The sequence below is a fragment of the Amblyomma mixtum genome, chromosome 3 (genome assembly GCF_055824585.1).
Source record: "Amblyomma mixtum isolate Tamu chromosome 3, ASM5582458v1, whole genome shotgun sequence".
NCBI lineage: Eukaryota > Metazoa > Arthropoda > Arachnida > Ixodida > Ixodidae > Amblyomma > Amblyomma mixtum.
The window spans coordinates 325581612-325592680 of record NC_143014.1 but is presented as its reverse complement, the minus strand read 5'-3'; the positions used below and the strand labels follow the sequence as shown (position 1 = coordinate 325592680).

Sequence of the window (11069 nt, the reverse complement as noted above, 5' to 3'; positions counted from 1 at the left end):
CTTCAGTGGTTCTTCATTTATGTTGACTTTGTTCCTGTGGCCACAATACAGTGCTTACTTTTTTAGCACACTAATACAGGCAAGGGAAAAACTTGTGGATAATTTTTTCACTTGAATTTTTTCTGCAGAGTGCATCACCCAGTTTTCCCAAGCCCTCATGCACTGGCAGTACATCAACAAGGCGGTTTCATGGGGACCAGCTGCGTTGGAACGTGGGTAAAGAAGAGCAAGAGAAGCATGAACACAAAATAAAACAGGCTGTACGAGCTTCAACTTTTTCGAAATTTTTTGGTCTCATTGTGACAGATGTAATGGCGCCCCCGTGACCCCTGCCCCAACATCTCCCAGTAGTCCCAACATGCACCAGTATCCCACGATCTCCCAGTAGTCCCAACACCTCCCAGTAGTCCCACCATCCCCCAGCAGTCCCACCATCTCCCAAGAGTACCACCATTTCCCAGTAGTCCGACCAACGCCAACAGTCCACCATGCTTTCCATTACCAGAATCCACCAAGGTTTTCAGTATCTTTGGCTTTTATTACAATAGGGCTGTCGCCATATTTGGCTACTGTTGCGGCCTGCCACCTAGTCGACCGATTTCTTGGAGTTTCTTGTTGTAGTGCGCCTCAGTCTCCAAGTGCTGCAATTTGTACTCAATGTTCTTGAAGAGAACGATGCCACAGTATTGACATGAAAGGTCCACATCTTCCAGATCTTCCATCGGCTGATGCTGCGGCAAGGATGCACGTGTTATGGGGGAGACCGTTGTCTGGTTGGGGGCTGACTCGGACAAGGACAGTGTGCGTATGCCTTCGTCAAGCGAAATCTGACGCAGAACCTGTTCTTTCTGCAACGCCTTCCGGTGCTTCTTGCCCTGCAATAGAAAGAAACAGAATGCGTGCCACCTCTCAATTGTGCAAGAAAGGGTTTAGTGAATAGTTGAGGCTACTAGAGAGGGAATGTGCAGGGTGTGTGTCCTGTAGTTTCACAGTAACAGCTTTAAATTACACATTACAATCAAAAGCCTACAGAACCGAGTCAAAAATACAACACAATATTTTGTTAGTTAGTTAGTTATACGGGGTTTTATGGCGCATAAGCAACTATGGCTATCATGCGCCAAACACAAGGTTAGAGATGTTATGTTAAGTGTATAGAGGTTACATTATATTAAATTTAAAACATTGGCTTTCTTTAGAAATTTACAAACAAGTGAAAACTCGACAAGTGTTTGCTCGCCTAAAAGCAATGCGGGATGAAATGGAATGTGTTCATTGTAAAATACCGTAAATTTTTTTTTTCTAAGTTCTTCGAGATGCGAACAAGAAATTAAAATGTGATTTACTGTGAGCTCCTCACCACACATTTCACCCACAGGTTTGTCTTTTTTTGTTAATAGGAAGTTATGGGTGATGTGTGTGTGACCTATGCGTAAACGACATAAAATTACCTCGATAAAACGCTCTTTATGGCGGCATGATTTCTATTCTTTTAAAATGGGCTTTATGGTATGCAGCTTGTTGTTTCCTTCATTTTCCCAAGAAGCTTGCCATTTGGCTCTTAGTTTGCTATGCACTAACTTCATGTAATCCCTAGGAGGCAAATTCACATGTTTTATTTCCATGGTTCTGGCTTGTGCAGCACACATGTCGGCTCTCTCATTGTCCCTAATACCAACGTGACTGGGAACCCAGCAGAATTTTATAACATGTTTTTGTTTTGTGACCTTTACTATATTGTGTATTATGCTTCCTATGAGTGGCTCCGTGGCATTTTTGGAGTTTAATGCTGTAAGGACGCTCAGTGAATCTGTATAAATGATGTTGTTTTTGTTGTTTTCATTTGTGATTTTCTGTACCGTAACACATATGGCATAACACTCAGCGGTGAAAACTGTAGCACATGAGGGCAGTCGTACTGCATTTTTATTTTTTCCTTGTATTACTGCGCTTCCTACCTGAGCGTGAGTTTTGGACCCATCAGTATAATATGCAGTATAATTTCTGTATTTTTCTTGTAGTGCTAGATATTCTTGTAATATATGGTCATGTAGTGTACCGGGTTTCGTGAAGCGTGTTAATGTGACGTCACACACTGTGGGAAGAGTGTACCACGGTGGTAACGCTTCGTGTCTTGGGGCAATATTTTTAATTTCATTTAGTATGTTCAGGGCTTGGCATTTTTCTTCGAAGCGCAAGAGCAATGGCTTAACTGCGTGAGGCTTGTTGTTGAAGAGTATTCGGGATGGGCATTTCGTGACAATTGGATAACAGAGATGTTTGCGCTGAGAAAGGATTTTGAGGATGTATGTACAAGTTAGTGCAGTTCTTCGATCTTCTAAGGAAGGTTCATTCGTTTCCACATACAGACTTGCTATTGGTGAAGTTCTGTAAGCACCGGAAGACAACCTTAAACCAAGATTGTGGATAGGATCCAGTCGTTTTATGTAGGATGGTCTTGCTGAGCCATATACTATGCACCCATAGTCTAACTTAGAGCGAACCAGAGAACGATATATATGTAATAGGCATGCCCTATCAGACCCCCAGCGTTTTCTTGACAGTAGTTTTAGCACATTGAGGGCCTGCGAAGCTTTTTTCTTTAAGCTGTTTATATGTGGCAAGAAAGTGAACTTTTTATCGAAAGTTATCCCTAGGAATTTATGCTCTTGTTTGACAGGTAGTGGGGTTTGGTTTAGATATAGTGTGGGGTCGGCCTGTAGGCCTCGTCTCAAAGAGAACAGAACCGCTACTGTTTTCTGAGGGGAAAATCTAAATCCGTTTCTATCTGCCCAGGTAGCCAGTTTATTTATTGTTATTTGTATCTGTCGCTCACAGGTAGGTATGCTGGATGACGTGCATTCTATTTGGAGATCGTCTATGTAAACTGAGTACATTATGGATTTTGGGATTACTTTTCCTATGGAGTTCATTTTGATGATGAATAAGGTTGTGCTGAAGATGCACCCCTGGGGTACGCCAGTTTCTTGAATAAAAGTGTTGGAGAAGGTTGCACCTAGGCGGACTCTGAATGTTCGGTTGCTTAGGAAGTCGCTCAAACAGCCCAGCATCCTGCCACGGATACTTAGGTCCGCTAGGTCACGGAGGATACCGAACCTCCACGTGGTATCGTAAGCCTTCTCCAGGCCGAAGAAGACCCCGATACAGTGTTGGTTGTGGATGAACGCTTCCCGAACTGTGTTCTCAAAGCGAACGAGGTGATCGGTTGTGGAACATGTCTTTTTAAAACCGCACTGGTGTATATCTAAAAGTTGCTGGGACTGAAGTATGAAGGTTAGTCTGATGTTTAGTATGCTTTCGAATGATTTTGCTATACAGCTAGTGAGTGCTATTGGCCTGTAGCTGGTGGGACTAGTTGGTGGTTTGCTAGGTTTTAGGAACGGTACTATGATTGCTTCTTTCCATGCTTGGGGGATTTCTCCACTCGTCCATATTTTATTGAAAAATTTTAGGAGAGCCTCTATGGCAGTCTCAGAGAGGTGAGCAAGCATGGCATAATGTATATTGTCTGGACCTGGTGCTGTCATTTTACCGGCTGTTAGTACTGTGTTTAGTTCCTGCATTGTAATAAGCTGATTGTAGTCTTCGTGTATGCATGTTCCAAAGTGAAGTTTTTGTTTTTCTACTATTGTTTTGTGCTTTTGAAATGTTTGTGTGTAGTTGGATGAGCTTGAAACTGTCGGAAAATGCTAAAATGCTCACCCAATATGTTGGCCTGTTCTTCTAATGTTGTTTGAGTACCGGGTGTTGTTAGCATTGGAAATGTGAATGGAGTAAAATTTCCAGTGAATTTCCGCACCTGCTCCCACATTTTCTTTGATGATATTGAGCTTTTTATGGAGGATATATACTGGTGCCATGATGCCCTTTCTGCGTTGCGTCTAATGTATCGTGCTTTGGCTCTAGCCCTTTTGAAGATGATCAAGTTCCCTGCAGTGGGATATCTGCGAAGGTTGCCCCAAGCCTTGTTTTGCTGCTTTTTAGCTAATGTGCATTCATTTGACCACCAAACTTTATGTGTTTTTCGTGCAATTTCAGATGTTTGTGGGATTGCTTCTATTGCTGCAGATGTTAAGCATGCCAAAAATTTTTCATTTATTTCTTCTATCCTAAAGGTTTCGGCATATTCTTTTTCTAGTGTGGCCTTTGTTCTGAAAAGTGCCCAATCGGCGAGGTGAATTTTCCATCGCCGTGGCTTAGTAGGGAGGATGGATGTAGCTGATGTTAGCTTTAAAACCGTAGGTAAGTGATCACTTCCCCGAGGGTCGTCTAAAACATCCCGAATAAAATCATAAAAAACCGATGGTGATGCAAACGCTAAATCTAGGCAGGTCATTTTTCCAGAGCTAGGGCAGCAGTACGTTGCTTTTCCTGTGTTCATTAAACATATGCTATTTGAAAGAATAAAACCCTCGATGTGCTGACCCCTGGAATCAGTATGCTCACTTCCCCAGAATGAGGAGTGTGCGTTAAAATCCCCAATTATGACATATGGCTCAGGCAACTGTCCCAGAAGTTCTTCTAGGTCATGCATGGTAATTGTGTTGTGTGGTGGTATGTACACAGAACATATTGCAACGGATAATCTCCGTGAAGACGACGCAGACGAAGTGCCCGGTGTGTGCGCGCTTGCCGCTCGGGGCTAGCTGTGATCTGGACCCTGTGCTCCGGTCGTCCTTGTGCCGACATAGACTTCGGGCCACGTAACATCTTTGGTGGACGTGCCGGGTAAACGACCTCCACGCCACGCAGCTCCGAAGCGGTCGTCAGGCCGGGGCTACTACCATCATGGCTCCACCCGGCGAGTCACGAACCACTCCCTCTGCTCCCTCTGCTCCCTTCGTGGTCATGGCTCCTCCCCGTGACCCTGGTACCTTTTCTGGGAACGACGGCACCGATGTCGACGACTGGCGCAGCCTATATGAGCGAGTGAGCGCCTATAACCGGTGGGATCCCACCGTGATGCTAGCGAATGCGATCTTCTATCTTAGTGGCACGGCCCGGGTCTGGTACGAAACCCACGAAGAAGAACTGACGAGCTGGGACACTTTTAAAGAAAAGCTCCGTACTTTGTTTGACAGACCCGATGACCGGAAGCTCTCCACGAAGAAGCAGCTCGCGTCGCGCGCCCAGTCGTCAACCGAAAGCTATGTGGCATATATCCAAGATATCTTGGCGCTTTGCCACAAGGTCGACGCCGCCATGACCGAGTCCGACAAAGTGAGCCATATTCTGAAAGGGATTGCGGATGATGCTTTTAACTTACTGGTTTGCAAAGACTGCACCACCGTGGACGCAATCATAAAAGAATGCCGTCATTTCGAACAAGTTAAAAGCCGCCGAATTCCACAGCAGTTCTCTCGGCTCCCTAATACTGCCGCTACTTCTTCCTGTGAGGAACACCGATTACCGTCCCGCGCCTCTTCCGATGATGACCCCGTTACCGGCACTGTGACCCACATCGTTCGCCGCGAACTGGAAGCCCTTGCGCCTGTTCTGCCCCGTCCGACCGCACCTGATAACTCTCTACCCACCGTGTCGCTGATTCAGGCCGTCGTGCGTCAGGAACTCGCTAACCTGAACCTTCCTCCGGCTGTGTGCACCATCAGAAGCCCGGACACCCCCCAGCCACCTCTCTCTGTTTATCGTCGCACCTATTATTCTCCGCAGCGTTATCGCAATCCAAATGAGTGGCGTACGGCAGACGACCGCCCCATCTGCTTCCGGTGTTCTCGCATTGGCCACATCGCCCGACATTGCCGCAGTCCATGGTCTTCACCAGCCCGCAACGTCCGCCCCTCCTTCTACAGTTCTACCTCGACCCGCACCTTCTCGCCCCGAGCCCCGTCCGAACCATCTGAAGCAGCCGTTCCCCCTCCACGCCGATTCTCCCGCTCTCCGTCGCCGCAGGGCCGCCGCTCTCGCTCCCCACAGTCGCCTTCAACCAGCCGCTCCCATTTGGAAAACTAAATGATGCAGCTCCCGGAGGTGACGCTGCATCAACGACCCGGACCATAAATCCTCTCTCGACCTCTCGACCAAATCTCCTGGACGTCTTTATCGACCGTGTTCCTGTGCGCGCCCTGATTGACACCGGTGCTCAAATATCAGTGATGAGTGCTGCCCTCCGCCGTCGCCTACGCAAAGTCCTCACGCCTGCAATGTCCCGTGTGCGTGTCGCGGATGGTGGCACGCCTACTGTCGACGGTACGTGTACCGCGCGCGTTACCATTGGCGGTCACAGTATACCGGTTCAATTCACCGTGCTTACCACCTGTGCCCATGACCTCATTCTTGGCTTCGATTTTCTGACTGACCATTCCGCCCTCATTGACTGCTCGGATGGCGTCCTACACCTTGAACTTCCACTGCTGGATTCAGAACCCGTCGATATATCCCTGCGGCTGTACAGTACCGATTATGCTCGCCTGTCATCCCGAACCGCCTCTTTCGTTCCACTGACCCCATCTCGCCCAGTTCCTGATGGCGACTATCTCGTTACGCCCAACCTTGACCTCCTGCTGACCCGTAACGTTGCCCTACCTCATACCATCGCCACCATCCAAGCTAACGCCCTCTCTCTGCCTTTCCTCAACTTCGGCGTCTCTTCTCAAGTGCTCCCGTCCGGCATCTGCGTGGCTACACTATCTCCTCTCGCTCCTTGCCACGTCGCTCAGTTGGCCAACACCCCTGTTCAAGACACTGCCACCCCGCGCCGGCAGTCTCCTCAGTCGCGCGACGCCTTCACGACCATGATGGCCACCGACCTCAGTCCCGACCAAACTGCCCAGCTTCGTGCCCTTCTCGAATCTTTTTCGGATATTTTTGATGTCAACAACACGACGCTGGGCCAAACTCTCGCCGTCAGGCACCGCATTGAAACCGGCGATGCCCCTCCCATCCGCTGCCGCCCCTATCGAGTCTCTCACGCCGAGCGTCGTTATCAATGCGGAAGTTACTAAAATGCTCGCGAAAAACATTATCGAACCCTCGCACAGTCCCTGGGCCTCACCCGTCGTACTTGTGAAGAAAAAGGATGGCTCCTGGCGTTTTTGCATTGATTATCGGCACTTGAATAAGATCACCAAAAAGGACGTGTACCCCTTGCCGCGTATCGATGACGCCCTTGACTGCCTTCATGGTGCCAAATTTTTCTCATCCATAGATCTTCGCTCCGGCTACTGGCAAATTGTTGTAGACGACCAGGACCGTGAAAAGACCGCCTTTGTGACACCTGATGGGCTTTACCAATTCAAAGTTATGCCTTTCGGATTATGCAACGCGCCAGCCACATTCGAGCGCATGATGGATGCCCTTTTGCACGGCTTTAAGTGGTCCACCTGCCTGTGCTACCTCGATGACGTCATTGTCTTTTCGCCCACGTTTTCCACTCATATCACTGACCTTTCCCAGATCCTTTCCCTCTTTCGTCATGCCGGCCTGCAGCTCAACTCGTCTAAATGCCGTTTCGCGCGCCGCCAGCTCACCATCTTGGGTCATGTCGTCGACAATACGGGGGTCCACCCTGACCCTGAGAAGATCCGAGCCGTCAAAGACTTTCCCCAGCCACGTTCTTCTAACGACGTCCGAAGCTTCTTGGGGCTCTGCTCCTACTTTCGTCGATTCGTTCAAGGCTTCGCCGACATCGCCCGCCCCCTAACCAACCTTCTGAAGAAAGACACCACCTTCATCTGGGGACCCGACCAGGCACAAGCGTTTTCCAACCTGATATCGAAGCTTACTACCGCGCCAGTTCTCGCCCACTTCGATGTGACCGCTCCCACTGAAGTTCGCGCCGACGCCAGTGGCTACGGCATCGGCGCTATCCTCTCACAGAGACAATCCGGAGAGCACCGTGTGATCGCGTACGCCAGCCGTCTCCTCTCTGCCCCGGAGCGGAATTACTCAATTACCGAACGCGAGTGCTTAGCTCTTGTCTGGGCTGTTGGGAAATTTCGCCCATATTTATACGGCCGCCCCTTTACAGTTGTCACTGACCACCATGCGTTGTGCTGGCTCTCTTCCTTGAAAGACCCTACAGGACGGCTTGGTCGTTGGGCACTGAGCCTGCAGCAGTACCATTACTCTGTACTCTACAAGTCTGGCCGCTTGCACGCCGATGCCGACTGCCTTTCCCGTTACCCCGTTGGCCCGTGTGACAATCTTGGCACTGACAGCGTGGATGCTCTGTGCTCCCTCTCTGTCCTCGCTAACATTGCCGAAGAACAGCGCCGCGATGCCGAGCTGCGCTCCATTATCGACCGCCTCAACACCGCCCCATTCGACCCTCCGCTGCGCCGCTTTGTTATTGTTTTATGGCTAATGATGTTTACTGCGACCGCTTCTAAGTTCGTCTTTAATGATACCTCTCTTGCAGGGACATCGCTTTGCGTAATGATAGCGACGCCTCCTGAGAGTCGGCTAGTTTGTACTCGGTCTTTCCGGAAAATATTATATTTTTTTAAGATATTTGTGTGCTGTGGCCCAAGGTTCGTTTCTTGCAGGCACACAGCTGTAGGTGCCATTGTTTTGAGCATATCGGTTATGTCTGTGTAGTTTCTGTGTAGACCTCTACAGTTCCATTGTATTAGATACGCCATTGTGATAAGTTGGGGATTGGGGAAAGTTACTTACTCTCAGGAGCAGTGATTCGTGGTTTCCCTTTTTTCTCTAGGGAGTCTCGCCGCCGCTGTAGCGGTGGCGAACTAGGAGTTGTATCCATCGCCACTTTCGTGGCGCCGGAGTTCATGCTTGTGTTTTAGATGTCAGCGGACTTTCGCTGACATCCATCTCCTCCACTGTGGACGTGGAGGATGCTTCTTGGTTGTGATGGCCCGTGGCCTTCGCATTCGTATTTTTTGCTGGCACCGCTGAACCAGCCCTGTGGACTGTGTCACTGACTTCTGTGGTGGGGACTTGGTTGTCGACCCCAGGTCCTTCGGATCGACCTGTGTGCCGACAGAAACCGAAGGCGGCGGCGGTCCCCGCGTCACCGCTTCAGAGTATGTCCCTTTCTGTTGGAAAGAGACGCGTTTTTTTGCCTCAAGGTAGGACAGGTTTTCTGTGGTCTTCAAAGTTATGATTTGTTTTTCTGTCTTCCAGACTGGGCACGACCTGGAGTACGCGCCACGTGCGCCATTGCAGTTGACGCATTTTGGTGTACGTTCGCATCTTTCCTCTGTATGTGCGTCTTCTGCGCATGTGACACAAGTGGGTTTACCTCGGCAAGCCGCCATGCTGTGTCCAAAGCGCTGGCACTTGAAACATCGTCTCGGATTCGGTATGTATGGGCGGATTTTACAATGGAGGTATGCGGCGTGGATGGAATCAGGGAGAGTTGTGCTATTGAAAGTTAGGACGATGTGTTTTGTCTTGATTTCAGCATTGTTTCTCCGGATGGTTATTCGTCGGGCTGCTATTACTCCTTGTTCAGCTAGTTCTTCTTCCATTTCAGCATCGGTACTCTGCAGGAGTTCATGTTCCGATATGACGCCCTTTGAGTGGTTGAGTGTGCGGTGCGGGGTTACCTGTACGCTCATTTCTCCAAGATTCTGTAAAGACATCAGTTTGGTGCTCTGTTCTTTTGTGTTTATTTCTACAAGGAGATATCCGGTTCGCTGCTTTTTTGCTTTGTAGTTTCTGCCTACACAGTTCTTTAGAGTGTTGGCGATCAGAAATGCAGACAAGTTTGCTACAGGTTCATCTGCATTTGAGTGAACCATGAAAAACTTCGGAAACGTTTCTGGTTTCTGTGGCATCAATTTTTTCGCATCGGTGCGACCCCTTTTTGGGGGGCCGATCAGATTTGTTTGCAAATTTTTCCATACGGCATGTACTGGCTAAGGGTTCCCAATACTTTGTCGCCTCTGATTCACCCTTATGCACAGAAGAAGGTCCCGGGACTCCCCGCCTGGTAGACAGACGAGGAGCCTATCGGCCGAGGATTGACCACTTCCTCGACCGCCACCGTTCAAGGTTTCTTCCCTCCACCTTTCTACCTATCGCCACGGTACGGATGACAGCTTCGGTATGGGGGCTAAGGGTCCGTGGTGGCGCAGAGCACCAATACCTCGTTAAAGGTGCCCCTGCGGGAACAATATTTTGTACTTTTGTCATCACGACAAATTTTTATGTTCTTTCATAGCATTTTTCTGTAGTACTGTATAGAAGTTTTCTGTAGTCTGCAGATCTGTAGTACTTTTCCGTAGTAACTGCACAAAATTCTGCTGTTCTGTTGCGCTACAAAAAGGTCTGTTGCGGTACAAAAAGTTCTGTTGCGCTACAAAACGTGCATAACTGGCTCCCTGTGCCAAAAGACACCTGAAACGCGCTTTCAGTTACGTGGTGGTGGTGTCCAACTGCAAATAACTCTTTCCAAGAATATTTCCAGCTGAGCAAAGGTAAACTGACAGCAATTTGTTCCCGGAATTCAACTCACGCTTGTATGTGCAATCAGGGCCTCTTTACACGTCATGGCCACGTTGCAGACATTGCACTGGAACGGCAGCCCAGCGTTCTGCGCCAGAGTAGTAACGGCGGCAGCCGATGCCGCGGATGCGTCGGTATCCAGGGTGGCGGCCTCAGCGGCGGGTCGTCCGCCGTCGGCCCGTGTTTGGAAGTGCGTCTGGCTTTCCACATTCTTTAGGTGTTTGACGCTCTTCAGGTGGTCGTAGTAGGGCACGGGGCCGTTGAATAGCATGCAGCAGGGCTCGCAGGAGTAACGCGTCGACGCCATCTGCAAAATAATGCGCGACTATGTTCGATGGCTCCGTGTTCAATAGCACTTCACTTGCAGGAAGGAGTCGCCCTGCGAAAAGCCACAAATTTAAAGTATTTCCGCCGAACCTGTAAGTTGCAAACGCGAAAACCTGATCAGATACTGCCGCGAAGTCTTATCGTTCTTGAACAACTTTTGTTCCTTTATCGCTGTAGGAGCGCAGCCTCATCGTTTTCAGCTTCGTTTCACGGGCTCAGTCATCTAACTTATTGCATTCAGGAGAGGCAGAAGATCGCGAGTCTGTTTCTATGTAGAAAGCTGTGCGCATTGT

The 11069-nt window shown here is 49.1% G+C and overlaps 1 protein-coding gene across 1 annotated transcript; it reads right to left on the bottom strand.

The window, feature by feature from the left end:
• Positions 1-566: 566 nt before the first annotated feature.
• On the bottom strand, positions 567-10756 carry LOC149355837 (zinc finger protein 346-like). The gene is made up of 2 exons (XM_089577699.1): positions 10460-10756; positions 567-875 (listed from the first exon to the last, which is right to left on the bottom strand). Exons 1-2 carry the CDS (start codon positions 10754-10756, stop codon positions 567-569), a joined length of 606 nt encoding a protein of 201 aa, XP_089433825.1.
• Positions 10757-11069: the final 313 nt, after the last annotated feature.

Coding starts and splice junctions, on each gene's coding strand:
- LOC149355837 (XM_089577699.1), bottom strand. CDS start 10,756: ATGGCGTCGACGCGTTACTCCTGCGAGCCCTGCTGCATGCTATTCAAC. Junction 876..10,459: donor CCCTGATTGCACATACAAGC/GTGAGTTGAATT, acceptor TTTCTATTGCAG/GGCAAGAAGCACCGGAAGGC.